This window comes from Capra hircus, chromosome 17 (assembly GCF_001704415.2).
Source record: "Capra hircus breed San Clemente chromosome 17, ASM170441v1, whole genome shotgun sequence".
Classification (NCBI taxonomy): Eukaryota; Metazoa; Chordata; class Mammalia; order Artiodactyla; family Bovidae; genus Capra; species Capra hircus.
In genome coordinates this window covers 60,742,389-60,764,250 of record NC_030824.1, presented here as the reverse complement: position 1 = coordinate 60,764,250, position 21,862 = coordinate 60,742,389, and the positions used below count along the sequence as shown (strand labels likewise).

Below are 21,862 nucleotides of genomic sequence, written 5' to 3'. Positions count from 1 at the left end.
TGGTCATTGCCTTCACTTCCACCTAAAGAGAAATGACATTCCAGAAAAACCAAGTGTTTGAAGCCTTCCCTGGAGGAACAATGTCTCCACTTTTACTTACTGCTGAGGTAGACGGAAAAAAATTACCAAAGAAAAGCACAGCCTGTAAATACATTCCATTTTAAATATACAAAAAAAAAAAAGAAAAGTGGATTCAGCAACAAATAAAATGGGAGGTAGATGCAGAGAAAATTATACACTTGAGACTTCGATCCAGATTTTGAGTGACTTTCTGATGTGTGCTGTTTCTTTCCATGAACATACACAAAATTACTATCATTTACAAAGGATTATAAATCTCCCCCCAAACCTATTAATCCAACCACTTCAGAGGTTTAGTTTGGCACGATCGGCAGTCTGCAGGCCGTGTGCACTTTTGGTAATTAAGAATAAGGGATAACGATGACAAACGGCACACCAGCTGTACAGTGATGAATAAGAACTTTCTCGTGCGTACAACCAGGCGCTGGCATGTGTGGCTCAGGCGACTATGGAAAGCTCATGACTTTATGAAACCAAACACAGAGACTTCCTTTCTGACTCCCACACGTTCCAGGAGAGACATGCATAAGCACTTTTGCACAATTTAAACTTGGAGCTATCCGTGCAGTAATATTCACTGAAACGCTATGCATCATTTAAGCTCAAAAAGGAAAAAAAAACATAGCCTTGTTTTTCTTGGGATAGTAGAAGGACCACAAGGAACTTTCTAACTGTGTGGCTTCACGGCCTGAAATCCTTTTTGGAATGACGCAGGCTGTAAATGAATAAAGCAAGCTGTGTGACCTTGGGTTGGTTACTTTCAACTCCCCAAGCTTCAGATTCTTGCCCAAGTCTATAATCTGCAAACAAATATACACTCCCTGCCCTTTCAGCATTAGCTGGTTGATTTCTGCTCTGACCTAGAGCCAGACTAGTGTCTAGAGCACCAGGGGCTTGAGAAGCCCTCAGAGCCCAGCCTCTTACGAACATTCTAGTCTGCTAAGGAACCTTACATTTCATAATTACACACACTATCGCCCCTACAGGTCTCTCTTGCTGCTGAAAATGGAAGGCGTAAATACCTTCTGGAGAAACAATAAGGGATGCCCAGTACAAAGAATTCAAGTGCAGAAATGGTCTCATCCTGGCTTTGGACCAAGAAAGTAAGTAGCTTCTCATCGGTCCAAACTCAAACATACAACCCGAGGCCAGGGAACTAGACTTCAGCTGTGTTCAAGTTAGTCTCACTGTTCTTTCTCACTAAAATGCCATCCAGCAAGACCTGCCTTCGTGTGTGTGTGTGTGTGTGTGTGCATGTACGTGCACCTGTCCATACAGTACAAGGCAAGGAGCAGCTTAACAACTGATTGAACAGATAATGAACTGCAATAAAAGAAATGATGTCAGCACTAAATATCAGATCATTTAACTTTTATCATCAATCATTTCTGATGCTAAAGCTCTAATACTCTGGCCACCTGATGCAAAGAGCCAACTTATTAAGAAAGACCCTGATGCTGGGAAAGATTGAAGGCAGGGGGAGAAGGGGACGACAGAGGATGAGAAGGTTGGATGGCATCACCGACTCAATGGACACGAGACTCAGCAAACCCCAGGAGATGAAAAAGGACAGGGAGGCCTAGGGTGCTACAGTCCATGGGGTCACAAAGAGTCAGACACGACTGAGCAACTGAACAACAACAAATTTCAGATATATACACAAGTATATACAAGTAAAAAGAATACTATAACAAATTCCTCTGTCCACCTCATCACGCTGCACCAAGTCACTAACTGATGACCAATCTTAGTTCATCCACATCCCCAGATTGTTCTGAAGAGGATTCTAGGCTAAGGACTGTACGTCCAGGTCTTGAAGAAGCTTTAGGGGACTAAATTTTGCTTAACTCCAGAATTCTAGATATTAGTATCTCGAGAGTAAAAAGAAACATACACTATTGCACCAAGATCAGTAGAATTCACCACTGCGTGGTCAAGAAGTAAAAAACCATCCTCCTAAACCGCTATGGGTCAGTGTGTGCGTAAGTGCTAAGTCACTTCAGTCGTGTCCAAGATTCTGTGAAAACCAAAAACTATAGCCTGCCAGGCTACTCTGCCCATGGGATTTCCCAGACAGGAATACTGGAGTGGGTTGCCATGCCCTCCTCCAGGAGATCTTCCTGACCCAGGGATCAAACCCATGTCTCTAAGGTCTCCTACACTGGCAGGAGGGTTCTTTACCACTAGCAACCCCTGGGAAGCCCCACTATGGATCAGGGGGTACTTACAATATGGATATGATTAAGATATCCTCCCCCAAAAGAGTTAGATAATCATTTGACAAATATCTTCATGAAAAGAAACAATGACCTTGAGACATGTCATGGGAGAAGGAAGACAGTGTTAATACTGGATGGAAAGCTCACTGAGGAATACTGACGAAAGGCTGCAGGGATTTCATCAAAGTTTGCAATAAGAAGGTTTCTTGGAGAAAAATCCAGAAGATTAAACAGAGGCAGGAGCATATCTGAGGAAGGTCAGGCTGAGACAAGAAGGGGAGTTTGACCAGATGTAGAGGGAGGGGGGCAGGAGAGATGTGGCAGCACCTTGATCCTTGAGGACACGGATGGGGGGGCGGGGGGCTCCAAAGTCCATAGAACTGAAGGGTGAAAACAAACACGCCCAACAAAGCTGGCTCCTGCCTGCTGGGGTCACTCTCAAGGAGAAATCAACCAACCGGAAAGTTAAAACAGAGAGATTTTTGAGGGACATTTCATCCTGTGCCAAATTCATCCAGTGACATGAGCAGCCGCGGCTTACCGCATACTGACCACACCCTTCCTCCACTCCTCGGCAAAGCGAGCCCCGCACTTTCAACAGGGCTGATCACAGGGCACTTCCCTGCTTGAATGGGGAAGACGCTTTCAAAGCAAAAGAGGAAGGGCTCTGAATCCCAATGACAGAGAACATCCTTACAGACGAAACAGGAATTCACCCTCACAGCTGCCCTGCAAGTTCCTCACCGTGGCCGGTCGAAGATTCCCAGCGAACAGAAAAGCTGAGCCGGCCATCCTGAGAAAGCCCCGTCTGCAAGGCTGGCCTCTGGCTGGCATCTAGAAACCTGGCAAATTAACAGTTCTCTACATTGCTATACAGCATTCCCCAGGGGATTCCCCGGCCATCCAGCGGTTAGGGCTCCACGCTCTTACTGCTGAGAGCCCAGGTTTGAGCCCTGGTCAGGCAACTAACGTCCCAGAAGCTGCGTGGTGCACCGCCCCGCCCCCTCCCCCGCCAAATTCCTGAAATGATGCAGCCAAAAGAAAAAAAATTCCAAAATGGTCAGGATGGCCCACCATGCCTCAGCTATCTACACATAAATACGCACATACAGGTGTGATGCGGAACACTGGCTTTTCTTCCGGGAGTCTGGAATTTGGTACCCACCTGGCAAAGGATGCAGATATGACTACCTCCCAACAGGCCCCGAGTCTCTAAGGCGCTTCCCTGAACAGACACATTCTATGCTAGTGGCTGCATTTTCAGGGCTGGGGGAAAGTCTGCTGTGTGGGACCCCTCTGGGAGGTGAGACCACACGGCAGATTCCACGTGATTCTTCCAGACGCCTCTGGTGTCACCTTCTCCACTGTATGTCCTTACTGCACACTGTGAGTACAACCACAAGCGGAGTCCCAAGAGTCCCTCCAGCAAATCCCCAGGCACAGGGATGGTTTTAAAGACCCCAGACACACCCAGGGAGGCAGGCGCTAACCTCGATTTGGAGGATCCCCCCCCCACCGCCCATGGCAGCCTGCTTCCTTAAGCAGTCTACCCACTGTGACCTGTAGTTCCCGGGGAAATTGGAGGAGGATCAGAACAAGAAGTCTGGCAGAAAGACAACAGTTATGCCCCAGGATCCATGAGCTAAGACCGTCAACCCTTCGTTTAGCCAGTTCCTGGCTACCATTCATTATCAGTTGGGTAAGATGACACTATTGGCCATTCTGAAGATGCAGAAGCTGAGACACCAGCATGTGGTCAGTAATCACTGACTAAATGCAGCAGTGGGGTTTCAGAGCAGGCTTAACATCAAGGAAATGTGGAAGAATTCAAATGCAATAAAAGGGCTTGCTCTAGGAAGACCTGATGTGCACAGAATGGCCTTCTTCAATGTCTCCTGATTTCCTCCCTGTAGCCCCAGTGGCAGAAGTCTGAGCACCAGCATACCTCAAAATAATGCAGAGGCTGTCTCTCATTACTGGAGGAAAACGCCTCTCATTGGGGGTCCTTACTGTCTGTGGCCCACCTGAGCAACCAGTATCCTCACGAAAGGTTCCTTCAGTGGCTGGCCCCAGGCAGAGGACAGGAACCACCAAGTGTCACTGACGAAACAGAGTATGAATCCTTACCTACCCACACCCTGCCCCCACCTCGGTTCCTCAGCAGAAGCAGAGAAAGTAAGTCACCAGCAAAAGAGGAGAAAGGCTGAACATGAAGAAATGCTCTGGACCCGAATTCTTCGGGGATCATACTGTAGCTCTTGCTTTCCCTATGGTTCTAGGTTCTTGACCTGGGAGTCTCTAAAATTCCTAAAACTGTATATATGTCTCTTTTGTGTATAGATACTATACTACTTTCTGGGAAAAGGACCCAAAGCTTTCCTTAAATTTTCGAAGTGGGTCTTAATGTAATATGCCTTCAACAGATGGAATGGAGAAGGAAATGGCAACCTACTCCAGTGTTCTTGCCTGGAGAATCCCAGGGATGGGGAAGCCTGGTGGACTGCTATCTATGGGGTTGCACAGAGTCGGACACAACAGCAGCAGCAGCAGCAGAGGGAAAGGATGTCAGAGACGTGAGCAGACTTTAAGATGCCAACTGGCTGCCTCAAGGTAGACCAGAGGCCCATCATGCTGGGAGATATGCGCAGCGGTAAGTGCAAGGAAGAACGGGTACATGATACTGGAGAGCAAGCCCTAGGAAATCACTTACCTGGCAAAAAGGACCTTATGCGAGATTTGAGAAGAAAGTCACTTCTGGTTTCTACTTTGGTCCAAGATGAGAAAACTCAAGAAGAAAGTTAAAGAAGGTCTAGTCATAAAATTCTGGGAAGAGACCAACAGGTTCTGATCTGGGTAACTTCAAAGTACCAGTTTCTACCATTGACCAGACCCACTGGATCTGTTTTCATAAGGACTGGGCCCAAGGAGCAGCTGGACTCAGGGACACGCAGGGACTACCTGAGATTACCAAAGCATAAATTGAGCCAAATCAAAGCTAATGAATAAACGATCTGGGAATTCACCAAACTGCCAGCACTTTGCACTATGTATTTTCTCATACCATCCCAAGATGGCTTGGCTGCAACTAAAATGTCACCAAGCTGACCTAAGTAAAAAGGGATTTACTCAAGATCTGCTGGTTCTGAGCATCAGAATATCATGGTCCTGCTCGTTAGCAGCCCTGAACACAAAGCCTTCCACTGGAAGTGATTTAAATCAGGAGGAGCAGCAGCAGAGAAGAAGATGGGACAGCCCCATCTTCCGAGCCAGCCAGTCCTTAGTTCAAATCCCAGCATGGCCGTTTCCCATAAGTCACAAGTGAACCCTGAGTAAACTCTGGTGATAATGATGTGTCCAGGTGGGTTCCGCAGTTCTAACCATGGACCCCTTGGGTGGCAGGTGTTGATAATGGGGGAGGCTGTGCATGCGTGGGGGTTGCGGCTGGGAAACAGGTCCAGGAAACCTTTGTTACCTTCCTCTCAATTTGATGGTGATGAAGAGGAGGAGGAGAAGGACCTCCAGGGCTTAGCTAGAGCTTTTATCAGCAGTGAAGCTGAGAGGCCTGACGCTGTCCACTGGGGTGTGTGTCACAGGAAAGCTATCCTAGGGGTGGGAAGGAGGTCAGGGAAGAGGAGTCCTTACCCACTGGTCCTAAGAGTCATTTACAGAACAATCATCCTGGTTCTCTCAAACTACAAACAAGTCAGCACTAAAAAGAAATGAGCTACCAAGCCATGAGTCTAACTACATGACGTTCTGAAAAAGGCAGCATTGTGAAGACAATAAAAGATCAGTGTTGGCTGGGCTGGGGGTGGAGGGTGGAGGGGAGGGAAGGGATGAACAGGCTGAGCACAGCATATCCAGGACCATGAAAACACGCCGATGGTTATGATGAATAAAGCTCATAACGGGTTTGGCCAAACCCAAGAAGGTACAGTCCTGAATATTCATTGAAAGCACTGATGCTGAAGCTTTAATACTTTGGCCACCTGATGTGAAGAAGACTCATTGGAAAAGATCCTGATGCTGGGAAAGATTGAAGGCGGGAAGAGAAGGGGACAACAGAGAATAAGATGGTTGGATGGCGTCACCGACTCGACGGACATAAGTTTGAGCAATCTCCAGGAGGTGGTGATGGACAGGGGGCCTGGCGTGCTGCAGTCCATGGGGTCGCAAAGAGTTGGACGTGACTAAGTGTCTGAACTGACTGAAGAAGGAACCACACTACGAATGAACCCTGAGTAAACTCTGGTGATAATGACGTGTCCAGGTGGGTTCCTCAGTTCTCACAGATGGACCCCTCGGGTGGCGGGCAGCGATGATGGAGCAAGCTGTGTGCACATCGGGAAGGCTGTGTGTGTGTCGGAAGGCTGTGTATGTGTGGGGACGGGGACGGGGTCGGGGAGGGACGGGTATGGGAACTCTTTGCACCTTCCTCTCAATTTTGTTATAAACCTAAAACTGTTCTAAAAAATGCAGTCTGTTCAAAAATACAAATAAGTCACTACAGCTGTTTGACATAAAATGTACAGAGTTATGCACACTTCATCAGACAGCTATAGCACAGATGTTAGGAGCAGACTTTGGAGGCAGAAAGACTGTGTTCAAACGCCAGCTCAGCCCCTTGAGCAAGTTACTGAGCCTCGTTTTCTTCATCTGTAAAATAGCTCCCAACATCCCTGCATAGGTCTTGACTGGATACTTTAGCTTTTCTTCTTTCACGGATGAGAAAATTGACAATGAAGGTCAGTGGGGGGCCCTGAGGTCCCAAAGTCACACACCTGGTGGAGCTAAGATTCCAACCCAAGGACTTTTGTGCTCGAGCCCACTCTGCTGCACTCTGTGATCCCGTCTGCAGACTACTGCAATCAAATGTTGTGTCAGGAGCGGAGCCTGGTACCAGCACATCATCACCCCTCTGTTAATACTGCCTACTGGAATTATCACTGTTCTCCATTTGTGCTTGGGGTTTCACTGGTGGCTCAGCTGGTAAAGAATCCACCTGCAATGCAGGAGATCCAGGTTCGATCCCTGGGTCAGGAAGATCCCCTGGAGAAGGAAACAGCAACCTGCTCTAGTATTCTGGCCTGGAAAATCCCATGGACAGAGGAGTTTGGCAGGCTACAGTTCATGGGGTCACAGGAGAGATGACTTCTCAACCAAACCAAATTTGAGCTTGAGAGATACGGAAGAGCCAGCTCGGAAAGCTGGTTTCTTGATTTTACAAAGAAAATTTAAAGGAGGGTGGGGGGAGATTTGTCCATGCAAAAGCAAGTAAACACCCCACACTCTGCTGCCCCCTAAGAAAAGGCACTGATGGCGGTTTCTCCAGGGCTCTACCACACAAACCCAGCTCTTGGATCCTTATCTTCCCTTCCAAGACTTCTAGATGATGCTGGGAATATAAACAACCTAAAAGGGAGGCGAACAAAAGGATCAGAATCCTTCTTACTATTTTTAAGTATTTCAATACTGACTGAGTGCCAAGCTCCAAGCAATGAGACAAACTCTGAGGACCTGCCTTTGCAGCTCTGCATCTCCAGAGTCTCTGGCCAAGACTTCCAGATTGGGCCAGACCTCGGCCATATGCCAGCTTTTCTTCACTCCTCAGACCCATCTCTACCAAGAATATAGTCTCATCATTAAAAATATTATGGGGCTTCCCTGGTGGTCCAAGGGTTAAGAATCCGCCCGCCACTCTGGGGCACATGGGTTCGATCTCTGGTCCAGGAAGATCCTGCATGCTGAGGAGCAGCTAAGCCCACGCGCCATAACTCCCGAGCTCTCGCACCCTGGGGCTCGTGCTTCCACAATAAGAGAAGCCACCGCAGTGAGAAGCCTACACATCACAACGAAGAGCAGCCCCCGCCTACCGCAACCAGAGCAAACCCCACAACGAGAAAGACCCCGCGCAGCCCAAAGAGATAAACAAGGAAATTGCAAAACACTATGGAGTTCGTCCTTCTACTAAATTAAAAACTCATCTTCCGGCAAGTTCCACTCACTTGTTTCTTAGACAAGAGCGAATCATCTCCCCCATCTCCCTCTTCTGTGCTGAAGCTCTTCCATCCTCCTGAGACAGTCCCAGCGCCTCGTCTCTACTGGACACAAAAATGCTCCAGAAGGAAAGGCCCCTATCGCAAATGTTCTCACATCAAGCCACCCCACAGGCTCCTGGGGAAATAATGCCTACCGTCTACACAGTTACAACACAGCAGAGACGCCTCATGCTGGAGCCAAAGGAAAAGGACAGCAGACAACGTCATTATTATTTTCCAACTCACCTTAAAGGAAGGAAGAAGCAAGTTTCCTGTGCTTCTAAGGCTCCTTTCTTCAAAAAGAGAAAAAAATAAATATCGTATATCCACACACATATATGGAATCTAGAAAACCAGTACTGATGAACCTATTTACTGGGAAGAGATAGAGACGCAGACAGAGAAGAGACTTGTGGACACAGTGGGGAAGGAGAGGGTGGGACGAATTTAGAAAGTAACGTTGGCATATATACACTACCATGTGCAAAACAGAGCTGGTGGGAAGCTGCTGTGCAGGACAGGGAGCTCAGCTCAGTGCCCTGTGATGACCTAGTGGGTAGGCTGGTGGGGAGGGGGTGTTCAAGAAAGAAGACATTTTATATATATCTATATGGTGGCTCAGATGGTAAAGAATCTGCCTAAAACGGAGGATACCCGGGTTCAATCGCTGGGTGGGGAAGATCCCCTGGAGAAGGAAATGGCTACCTGCTCCAGTATTCTTACCTGGAAAATTCCATGGACAGAGTTGCCTGGCGAGCTACAGCCCATGGGGTTGCAAAGGGTCAGACACGACCCAGCGACTAACACTTTTTTCTCTTGAATATATATTTATATGCAGAAACCAACACAATATTGTAAAGCAGTTATCCTCCAATTAAAAAGAATAATCAAGCTTCTTTCTAAACACTCCAGAAAATGCATTGCCCTGTTGAGAGGGGAAAAAAAAAAAAAAAACAACAGTAAAGTATGTTTTCATGGCTATGCCAAGGAGGTCAACATTTATGAAAACTGGAAAGAAAGGAAAAAAAAAAAAAAAACACCTTTGAAAAGTTCTCAAAATAATCTTGCCACAGAGTTTGACCTCTACCCTGAGTGATCACAACTCAGGCAGACTCAACTTTCAGGAACTTAGGAGTTTTATTGTTGTTGCTGGGGTTTCAGACATTTCTTTTTCTCTCACATGAAAACTGGTGCTGCCTAGCAACCCAGTGCCAGCAAAGCTAAATCAAGATGCATTTTAGGTTGGGTTCTTTTTGAAAAAGAATCTTTCTCCCATTAAACAACAAGCGTGTGCTAAGACTGGAAGGTTCCTCATACTCAGTGGAAAATGGTTTGCATGCCGCTCACTTGGGTCTCACTGGCGTTAAAGGATGACATGAGATCAGGAGACGCCCAGCCTGGGTGTGTGGTTTCTGTATCTACAGGAATGGAGCCAGGCTCCCCGTATCCCAAACAGAACTCACATCGCTGCTGCTGGCCTGCAGGTGGGGCCCAAACAGGGAATCCATCCCGCCATCCATCCCACCAGTCGCGGGCAGACTCTTCTAGCTTTGGGAAAACCCACTGGATGCAAGGTCAGACAGTCAGTCCCAAGGTTAGCAGAAGTGAATCATCCCTGCCCCCACCCCCGTTGGATACCCTTCTCCACGTGGTATAATTTAACATCTGGGGATTACGCTGCACACCTGAGGGGAAACATGTGTGCCCGTCTCACCTTTATTCCTACTAAATGCTCTGTGATAAACAGCAAGCCTGCTCTGTTATTCAGTCCCGTCCAGCTCTTTGCAACCCATGGCCTATAGCCCGCCCGGCTCCTCTGTCCATGGAATTCTCCAAGCAAGAATACTGGAGTGGGTTGCCATTCCGTTTCTCAAGGAGATCTTCCCGACCCAGGGACTGAACCTGCATCTCTTGCACTGGCAGGCGAATTCTTTACCGCAAGCCACCTGGGAGGTTCCTGTGACGGGGATATAGGCTAGTCAAGAACTTTGCAACCCGTGTTCACAAAAAGAAGGATAAAGAAAGTCTACTGAAGAAAGTCATGAACAGGAACATGACATCAGCCTTTACCACAATGCATGACCATCTCCAACAGCTTCTGTTTTCTCAGCAAGAGAAAAAGACACAGGGATTTCCCTGGTGATCCAGTAGTTGGGACTCCATGCTTTCACCGCCAGGGTCCAGGTTCAATCCCTGGTCAGGGAACTAAGATCTTGCATGCCACACAGCACAATCCAAAAAAAAAAAAAGACACAGGCTGACTCTGAGCCTATTTCAAAGGCAAAAATGCTTCTTTTAGCAAAGTTACAGGAATCCTCATAGAGGAAAAGATTTATGTAAACAAAACGTGATTGTTGGTCAGCACCGTGTGGTCCCCAGAAATTGTACTGAACACAAGCTAAAACCAGGAAAAAACCTCATCACCTGCTGTCCCTCAGAATCAAATGACCTTGAGAGCAAACCCATCACACTGAAAATCCAACCAAAATCCTTAACAAGATAAATGTAACTTGGATTATAACTATAGTATGACACATACTTTGTGAAGTGATTTTCTTGAGAGTAACTTTATAAACCTCACCTGATAGAAATTGCCACTTTCAATAGGAACATAAAATGAAGCAGACAGTAAAAGAAAACCACTGTGATATAGGATTTTTGCTTTTTTTTTTTTTTTTTTTTTTTCCAGAAGAGCCTTAAAGGCTCTTCTGAATGTTCAAGGGCCCTAGGGGAACAGATCAGGGCAGAGGCATGGAGGGAGTCACATTATAAACATAAATTTCTTTTATGACATTAAAAATGTATAAAATAACAGAACATGCTCAACTGAAATAGACTCTATAACTCAAGAGGGTTCTTTACACTTAGTTTAACTGAGCTCCTCTGAGGATCATCCCCACCCCAGCTGAGAGCTAACAGAAGGTCAGGTATGATAATGACGACCAAACCACGTACAATGCAGGTGAAGGCGCCCACATCATCCTTCCCTTCCCTGGCAAGCCTGCTCTGACTCTTCCTCCTGTACGTTCTTCTGTGACACGGGAAACACCGAAAGTAGGCCCAGACTAACTACCCACTCCTGAACACTCATGCACTTACGGCCTTAGAAGCTGCTCTCAACAGACCTCTTACTCTTGGAGAAAACATGTCTTCCATTAGCCCTCAAACTTGCCTGTCTCCTGAGAGCAACTGGCATCACTGAAAAACAAAGCCCAACTGTCTGCCGGGCTTTGCTGTTCAGTCGCTAAGTCGCATCCAACTCTTTGCAACCCAATGGACTGCAGCAGGCCAGGCTTCCCTGCCCTTCGTGAGTTTGCTTAAACCCACGTCCACTGAGTCGGTGATGCCATTCAACCATCTTATCCTCTGCCGCCCCCTTCTCCTCCTGCCTTCAGTCTTTCCCAGAATCAGGGTCTTTTCCAATGCTGGGTTGATCTTGCTAGATATCCAGACAACCACTAAAATCCTGCATGTTATAAACTAAACTCAATCTTACTGCTGCCCCGAACACATTTTTCCCTTCTTTGATTAATAACACCAATATTCTCCTGAGATGGAGTACCCAGCATCACTTATAGCCCCTTCCCCTGAGGCGCCCCACAAATCCGGCACCTGGATTTTGTCTCTTCCACCTCACAAACTGATGCTCTCCCCTGGAAACGCCCCATTCTCACCAGCGTTCCATGAGACCCCTCACCTGGTCCTTCACGCCTCCTCTTTCACGGCAAACCTTGCTGCCAGATGAAGCAGCTCACTTCAAAACGATGAGAGGCCCTGGTACCTCCAAAATTAACCCCCAAGTCCTGTGGTGGCAGTCTCAACCTCTCCACACCTGGCCTGAATCTCTTTCCAATCTCATCCCGTGCCACTCACCCGCATTCCAACAAGAGGTGCGTTCCCAGAACACACACCGACTCGCTGCTTCTCTGATTACATGATGCCTCATACCTGAAATGTCCCCTTAAAACACCTCCACCTGTTCAAACTCCATGCTACAACCTATTCAAGTCACCTTTGCAGGAAGCCTTCCAGATTCCCCGCAGCTGGACATAAACTCTGCTCATAAACTCCCGGCAGCTTTCCCTCTTCTGTCTGAGCACACTTACCCTCCACCACTCCATTTCTTTTCCCTACAGGACTGTCTTCACTTCTCTCAAATCTCACACTGTGTCTGACGCAGAGCAGGCGCTCGTGACAGATGTACTGAATTAATCCTCAACTAGCTGGCCCTCCATGGGTTCCCCATTAGCAGATTCAGCCCACAGCAGATCAAAACTATTCAGAAAAAAATTCCAGAAAGTTCCAAAAAGCAAAACTTGCATTTTCCCCACACTGGCAACTATTTACACAGCATTTACATTGTATTAGGTATTATCAGTACAAGTAATCTAGAGATGATGTAAAGAATACATGAAAATGTATATAGTGAAGTTGCTCAGTCGTGTCCAACTCTTTGTGACCCCATGGACTATAGCCCACCAGGCTCCTCCGTCCATGGGATTTTCCAGGCTAGAATACTGGAGTGGGTTGCCATTTCCTTCTCCAGGAGATCTTTCCAACCTAGAGATTGAACCCAGGTCTCCCGCATTGTGGGCAGATGCTTTACCATCTGAGCCACCAGGGAAGTCTCACAGGAAAATGTGTATAGGATATGTGCAAATACTATGCCATTTTATATAAGGGACCAGAAAATCTGTGGATTTTGGTATCTGCAGGGGATCCTGGAACCAACTCCCCACAGATATCAAGGGAACAACTGTATACTTTAAGAACAAAACAAACGCAAAACTCACACATTCTAAGGTGAAACCCCTATTTGAAAATCCTTGGGAATTTCACAGTACCCTTTCCATTTGGGAAATGCAATTTTCTGGTTTGCAAAGGAAAAAAGACCTTGATAATATTTTTGGCCCATGAACACTTTTCTTAAAACAACATCTTAATGTACTGAGTGGAAATGAAGCCAAAACATATGGATTAGGTTTCCTATAAAGTACATATGGATTTTATGAAAACAGCAAAGAGGCTTGGATAAAATGTGATCTCCAAAGATTAACCAGGGGTCCTTTTCCAACTCCAAAATTAATCTGGAGCTCTCTTGCTTTAATTACATGTTGAAAGTTTCCTTTTCTGACTTAGCAACTTTCCTGGTCAGAGTTAACGTATTTCACATTCCTAGGGAAGAAAAATAAGTAACTAAGGAAAAGAAAACATTTTCTTTCTATTGTCCTTTTGGCCGTTTCATTTCACTGCTAGTTTCCCCTCTTTTTTGAATTACAATTATTTTTCCTTCCTCACGAGGCTATTCTTTCTCACATTTCCTACCCTTTCTCATTTTCCTCTTTGCTCTCAAACATTAAAAGGAACTATCAACATATCCCTCTTTCACCACATTCAAGACAAACATCAGCCTCTTTACTTTAGGTGGTGTATGGAGATCAGTTGTCAAGGAAACGCATGGCTCAGGTGGGGCCAGACATCCACAGGAAGTGTTTCTATAAAACCACCCTTGTCGGCAGAAATACTCTTCCCCAAAGCACAGCACAGACTCTTACGTGAAGCCCAAACAGAAACAAAAAGCTGGGAGTGAGAGTGAAAGTGGCCAAGGATGGGACTTCCCAGGTGGTCCAGTGGTTAGGACTCCGTGCTTTCAATGGGAGGCGCTGCAGTTCAACCCCTGGTGAGGAAGACAAGATCCCACATGCCTCAGGGCCCAAAAAACAAAACATAAAACAATATCTTAACAAATTCAATAAAGACTTTTAAAAAATGGTCCACATTAAAAAAAATCGTTTTTTTTTTTAAAAAGTGCACAAAGGTGAAATTGAAGTGGGGGGCAGAAAAGAGAGAATGGAGAAATTAAGTTCTCAAAAATGTTCATTAATCCAAACTAACTGCCCTTGGACTGCAAGGAGATCCAACAAGTCCATCCTAAAGGAGATCAGTCCTGAGTGTTCATTGGAAGGACTGATGTTGAAGCTGAAATTCCAATACTTTGGCCACCTCATGTGAAGAGCTAACTCATTTGAAAAGACCCTGCTGCTGGGAAAGATTGAGGGCAGAAGGAGAAGGGGACGACAGGGGATGAGATGGTTGGATGGCATCATCGACTCGATGGACATGGGTTTGGGTAGACTCCGGGAGTTGGTGATGGATAGGGAGGCCTGGCGTGCTGCAGTTCATGGGGTCACAAAGAGTCGGACATGACTGAGCGACTGAACTGAACTGAACCGCCCCACCCCAAGCAACCCTTAGGGTGCCCCAGACGTGAGCCCACACATTCAGGGAAAAATCTGAAACTCAGTATCTCATCTCCTTTTGGTAGGAGGCCTCAGGACTTCAGTCAATATCAGCTGTGCGTTCACAGCACTATCTAGCGCGGCCACAGCAAGGGGGAGAGCGCAGACCAGAAGCCCTCCACTTACTTCTATAAAGCTCCATCTCTGCACATGGGTCCAGTCCCATCTGCAGTAACTACTGTAATTGGCTCGGCAATGCCACTTGGAAGTTCCTATAAGATTTGTTAACAGGGTGAAAGTAGCCCTCACTACTTCCCAGAAGGACAGAATCAGGTACTTATCTCCCCAGCACCAAATAAGAGAACAAAATGGGAAGCTGCAGCATTAGGTGGGGGACGCCTTTTATCCAAGAGCAAGACCCAGAGTGGGTATTTTCACAAATAAATTGAATAAAAGTTCTCTAATTGGGATTTAACTTAATGAGAGCTGCGCTCCTAAACATTTTCTCGAAGCTTAGAGTCTAATTATTTCTTTTCCACAAAACGAATAGTAGCCATTGTGCCATGAAGCTGTCTTCCTGGAGAGCTCACTGTACACGCTAACGAGGTTTAATGACTGTTTGACAGGACCATAAAAGGAGGCATAAATGCACCACTAGCTGCCGAAAAACAAAACCAAAAAAAAAAACCCCACCAATGTCTGACACCCATAAGCAAGCTGCTTCTGCCACCTCATAAAGTGAATCTCTAACTAGGTTTCAAGCCTTACTTTTCAGTGGGAAGTGATATTCGCATAAGCTAGAATTGCTCCAGTCAGCAGAAGACACAGCAAGAATCCAAGGAACATTCTCCCCAGGCTTTGTTCAAAGGGACTACACCTCTCTCTGTCTCCTTCCACTTCTTTGACCTCCATATATTTTACTGAATCCATTAATTCATCAAATAAATATTAACAGAGTGCCTAAGGAGTACCAGGATTTATTCTAAATGTGCAAAAAGATCTCTGTCCTCAGAGATCTAGAAGAGAGAAACGGGTAACAATTAGAAAAGTAAGCACCTTTGCACAGGATGTTAGGGATGTGAGCTGTGGGGTACAGTTCCCAAAACACGACTCCAACCCCCCAGATAGTGACTTACTTTCCATCTGGGGCTGTAATGTTTGTCTTCGCCTCTCAGCACCTAATACTTGCTTACCGTATAACACAAACCCAATTTTTTAGAAAATTTAGTAAGCAATTCAAGTTGTTGACCAATCATTAAGCGTTTTCCAATTCCCTGTCTTAGAAGTAAGAGAACCGTAACTCAGACAACACCTATGCCCCCTAATGTTCACTGCAGCACGGTTCACAATAGTCAGACACAGAAGCAACTTATCAATAGAGGAACGGATAAAGAAGATGTACATACATACAACGGAATATTCCTCAGCCATAAAATGGAACGAAATCGGATCATTTGCAGAGACATGGGTGGAGCCAGAGTCTGTCATACAGAGTGAAGGAGGTCAGAAAGAGAAAAAAAGTATCGTATATTGACACATATATGTAGAATCTAGAAAAATGGTATAGATGAATTTACTTGCAAAGCAAAGATAGAGACACAGATGTAGAGAACAAACTTATGGATACCAAGGGGGAAGAGGGATGGGGTGAACTGGCAGATTGGGACTGACATATATTCACTATTGACACTATGAATAAAATACGTAGCTAGTGAGAACCTACTGTATAGTTCAGACAACCCTGCAGAGTGCTCTGTGGTGACCCACATGGGAAAGAAAACCAAAAAAGAGGGGATATACGTGTATGCACAGCTGATTCATTATGCTGTAGAGTAGAAAATAGCACACTGTAAGGCAATTATGCCTCAATAAAAATTATTTTTTAAAAAAGAAGAAGAATGAGGAAAGTTAGGTCCTGCTCTATATGAACAGAAGAGGAGGAAAAAATCCTAGAAGATCTTGAAAGAGTCCATTTATTTTGAAAACTCACGTGTTCCTCTGAACACAGAGAAACAAACAATAGGATATGCCACCCAAGAGATTATTCATTTTAAGCCAGAGATTCTCAGCCTGGAGGCCCCAGGTTCAAGAATGCATGTGGATCTCCTGAAATTGTTGGCATAGCTGTGAGGAGAGGCGGGGAGTTGTGTGTGTTTTTCTTGGGGGGAGTGTGAAAGAGACCGACAACAAATGTTTTTCCTGTGTTACAGAAAACAGACCCTGCGTGAGAAATCCAAGGAGAGGAGCAAGGGCAGCAAGAAACAGCCTACAGCACGGCCGATCCTTATTTGCATCTGGAGTAAACGTTGCTTCCTTAAACCAGTGGAATAACCGAAGCCTAGGTAAGCTTCAGATTTATGGAACTCCACCAAAGACACAAACTCCATGAGGACTTCTCAGAGCCAGGCTTACCATCATGAGAATAAGATCATGACATAAAAAACTAAGAGGACAGACGTACCTCACACGGAAATAAGCCCCAGACAGGAACTACCCTAAGCAAAGGAGGAAAAAGGCACTTTTACCTTTTCATGGTTTTCGATTAAAATTTCCACAACGATGTTCTGAAACTTCAAATCCATGAGGGCAGCAACAGTCTCTTCCTGCGGCCTCATGAGAGTTGGTCCAAACACCACTCCTAAATTTGCCACGGTCATGAGATTCTGCTTGGAGTGATTTGAAACACTAGTAAGATGAAAGGGGGTAAGAAGGTCTCTGGTTAAAATAAGGGGCAGTGACCGTGGGATGTCTGCAACTCTGCCTTTCCCTACATGCAAGAAGCCAGACTCAGTGTCCGCCACTGTGATGGCCACGCCTGGCAAGGCACCACAGGTGGGGACCCCGCCTGCCTTCCCACTTCCTTCCTTTTCGTTGATGCTCTGTTCAACCACAGCACCCTTCTTAACAGTTCTATGTCTATGCTAAGCTTGCGTCCCTGAAGGCCCTCATTTACTGTCTGTTCCTTTCTGCTAAGAACACCCCTTCTTTCCCCTGGTCATTATACACTTGTTTCCAAAGACTCCCAGACCACCTGGCACCTTTGTAAGAAGCATCATCACAAGCACACAGAGCTTGGTCGGCACACCCATACTCCACTGTGCGGCCAACAACCTGGGCGACTGTTCTCAGCAGCCCTGCCACCCAATTCAAGTCTCAACTCAAATGTCTTATCCTTGAAAAGACCCTCCATCACAACTCTTTTTAGTCCCAAACCCAATACATATTCTTTATCCCTCACTCTTACTTAGCCTTTTTACCACTTACCACCCGACATGATTTTTATTTGTAGTCTGTTCATTATCTTTTCCCTTTCAGAAAGAAGGTACTTCACAAAGACAGGGACTTTATGTTGTTCAACTATGTGTCCAACTAACACCTCGTAAGGCACTCAGAAAATACTGGCAGGCCACATGAATGAATGGCTCTACAGCAGTAGAACCCTTGGAAGCACACAATATTTTCTCACCTTCAGTTTATTTTGTGTGTGTGTGTGAAATACAAGTTATAAAACATAGTGTTCCTCAGCTTCCTCTCACCTCTGAAATTCTACAATTATAGTGACCTAGGAGTCATTTACATATGAAGAAAGAGCTAATTTCCCCACTGAATTATTAGCTTTTGCTTACTTTGTAAAGAGGGAGCAAAAAAAAAAAAAATGGAATGGATTGAATGAAATAACTACCTATTATTGGATTAAACAAATTTCAAGGATATATCCATGCAGACTCAGAGTTAGGTAGGTGTGAAACCAAGCTAAATTTGCTAACAGGCTAGAATCGGTGCATAGGGAAATGTTTAAGATTCTCTTTTCTTACTTCTAATCAAACCCTGAGTTGCTGGCAGTGAAGTTAAGCAAATAATTACACAACTTCATGAACGCATCACATTTCATCACCCTTGTCCAAAACACACACAACGAGGCAAGCGTCCAGCCTGCCCTTGCAGGTGTGGTCCCTGGTATTGTGTCCGCAGCCCCAGTTCAAAGTGTTACAGACCCACATCACCACATGGCACCCAGAGCGAAATAAAGCAAGTTAGGAAGAAAATCTTACTTCGTTAAGTGTTTCACCAAAATATCCAACATTTCTTTATTTTTTTCTGGCAGTTTGTGTACCAAGAAATGGATGGCATTAACACGAGATTCCGGGCTGCCGCTCTCTTTAAAAAAAAAAAAGAAAAACAGAAAAGTTAGCAGAGAATTCAGAATGAAATATAGGCCTGAAAACAAACAATTGCAACAGCTCATCCATTAAATCTTCAAGCACAGAATTTACACGTATTTTGCCACCATTCAAAGGAAAAGAAAATCCATCTTTCTCCCTATTATGAATCTTCTGTGCCTCCCCTATGATGTAATTTCAGTGCAGCGGCAAATAACGCCTTTCCCTCTGCAGGTGTTTAAGAACAGAAAGGGACCATGACCTCTCTCTCTGGCATGCTGCTCCTCAAGTCTGTTCCTCACTTACCTGTTGACTCTAGTCATGGGTCACCACCTCACAGTGGAATGCAAATAAAATCTCACCAAGTGGCTTCTTTCCTTTTATGCATTAAATTTTATCCCCCAAATGATATGCTGAAATTCTAACTCCCGGTATCACAGAACGTGAATGTTTTTAAAATGTATCATCTCGTTTTCATCAGGTGTGGTAAGACACACAGACATGAAAACTGCCATGAAGGAAGAAGCTGATCCTCACAGATCCTAGAAAAAAGGGGAAATGCAATGCCAGGCAGGGCCACGCGGTGAAGCACCAGGGGCGGTCAGGAGGTGAGGGCAAGATGCTTTACTGTGCTATCTTTCTGAAGGAACAGGCAAGGCAGGGTAAGCAGGCTTAGGATTGGTTGGTGTAAATCTTTCAACAGGCTCAGGGATATAAAGATTGTTCCCGATTATCTAGCACCTGGCCCTGGGGTGATTAAGGCAGGAGAATGTTGGCCTGGAATGTCAGAACCTGAAAGATGGGGTTAGGGAGAGAATGTGGGCTCTGGATTGGTTAGTTCGCACATGGAAAGTGTGCTCAGGTTAAATATCTCTAGGAATTGGGTAGCCCTGGAAAGGACAGTCTCCCCAGGGTCAGTCAGACACCAGATGTCAAAACACTGGGATCACACGCTGTGCCTGACACAGTGCTTATTTAGAACAGGTCACTGAAGATGTCATTAGTTAAGATGAGACAACAGTGGAGAAATGCGGTGCTGCCCACCAGGCTCCTCTGTCCGTGGAATTTTCCAGGGAAGAATACTGGAGCACGTTGCCATCTCCTTCTCCAAGGAATCTTCCCAACCCAGGGGATGAACCCAGGTCTCTTGTGTCTCCTGCACTAGCAGGCAGGCTCTTTACCAGCTGAGCCACCAGGGAAGTTCCGAATCCAAGACGCCTGCTGCCCTTATAAGAAATCAAAGGCCCAGGGGAAGACGACCCCCATGAAGGCAGACACAGGAGAGACCATCAGGTGTTAATCGACGAAGCTACAAGCCAAGGGTCACCAGGAATTGCCAGGAAATGTCGGAAGGCGGAGGAGGCAAGGAAGGACCCTACCCTAGAGTCTCCCAAGGGAGCAGGCTCCGCTGACACCTAGATTTGGGACCTCACCTCTTGCGCTGTAACAAAATGAACCTCTCCTGCTTCAAGCCATTCAGTTTGCGGTTCTCTGTCACAGCAGCTTAAGGGAACAAATATAGTCCCTTAATACCTTAGACGTTGGTCTTCTCATCCAAGGCTCTTATGAACAATGCGCCCAAATTCCTTTTATTGTGTTGATGGAAAATTATGGAACACATCAAAAAAAAAAAACCACTTAATATTGAAAATTATGCTTGAGTTTTCAGAGGTGTCAAAGAAGTGGCTAACGAGAATTAGCTGCTCAGGTTACCACATCAGGAAGGAAGGTTGCAAACTGCTGTGGAAGTTCACAGAGAGCTGGCAGGGACACGCAGGAAGGCTTCACGTAAGGGAGAGCATTGAAGCAGGGGCTTGAAAAACAGGAAAGGTTTCAGGGACAGGCGGAACTGGGAGGTGAGGGGTACATGCTGCATTCTGCAAACTGTGAGAAAGTACACAGCCTCCTCACAGAGAGCAGCTTCAACTTATAGAAAGGTGTTCAGAACCAAACTTTGGTCTGTAAAGACCAATCTTACTCATCCATAAGAACAAAATGATGCCACCTGCAGTGACACAGATGGACCTAGAGATTGTCACACTGAGTGAAGTCAGACAAATATCATATTGCTCATATGCGCAATCTTTTTTAAAAGCGGTACAAATGAACTTATTTACAAAACAAAAACTGAATGACAGATGTAGAAAACAAATGTGTAGTTATCAAAGGTAACGGGGAGGATAAATTGGAGGCTGGGATTGACATGTACACACTATACAGAAATCAGTTAACTAGTAAGAACCTACTCTGTAGCACAGGGAACTCGACTTAATACTCTGCAATGGCCTATACGGGTAAGAATCTAATAAAGAGTAAATATATATATACGTGTGTGTGTGTGTGTATGTGTGTAACTGATTCACTTTGCTGTACACATGAAACTAACATCACTGTGACTCCACTACACCCTAATAAGAACTGTCTTTACTGATGGCTTCTAAATCAGTCACTGAAAGTAAATCAAGAAAGAATATGAGCAGAGGGGAAGATACACCTGAAATTTTTGGAGGATGAATTTGAATGGGGAAAAGGACAAATTAAGAAGGAAATGCTATGTGGGCAAGAAGTAGTGAGGCAGGAAGGGGCAGGCAGATGGGGAAAGCAGTTGTGTTAGTCACTCAGTTGTGTCCAGCTCTTTGTAACCCCATAGACTATAGCCCGCCAGGCTCCTCTGTCCATGGGATTCTCCAGGCAAAAACACTGGAGTGGGTTGCCAATTTCCTTCTCCAGAGGATCTTCCTGACCTAGGGATGGAACCTGGGTCTCCCACATTACAAGCAGAGTCTTTACCATCTGAACCACCAGGGAAGTCTGGAAACGGGTTGAACTACAAATGAGAAAATAGAGCAAAGAAGTGTAGTCTGCAGTTAGACAGCAGAATCACTGCTCCCAACTAACAGCAAAGTGGCCTTAAGCAAGTTGCCTAAGCTCTCTAGGCCTGTTTCCTCACCTTCAAAATGAAGTGGACAGCACTATCTCAGAAGGCCACTCAGATTCAGTGAGGTGACCAATGTCAAGTGCTGAGCCCCAGTGGCTGGCATGGAGAGGCACTCAAACTGTTAGCAAACATTACGGATGTCATCTGTGTGACTGTTGCGGTCTGTGTTCCTCTAATGTGAGAGCTA

At 45.7% G+C, this 21,862-nt stretch overlaps 1 protein-coding gene across 2 annotated transcripts in view; it reads right to left on the bottom strand.

Moving 5' to 3' along the window:
* Positions 1–21,862, bottom strand: part of ARHGAP10 (Rho GTPase activating protein 10) — a 381,488-nt gene that overhangs the window by 107,166 nt on the left and 252,460 nt on the right. For both annotated transcript variants that reach the window (XR_001919411.1, XM_018061589.1), the window contains exons 17-18: positions 18,630–18,735; positions 17,103–17,262 (exon numbers count right to left, since the gene is read on the bottom strand). Coding sequence is in view for 1 of the 2 variants with exons in the window: in XM_018061589.1 (XP_017917078.1) it covers positions 17,103–17,262; positions 18,630–18,735 (266 nt within the window). In the remaining variant the exon portion in view is untranslated. The remainder of the gene's footprint in view (positions 1–17,102; positions 17,263–18,629; positions 18,736–21,862) is intronic.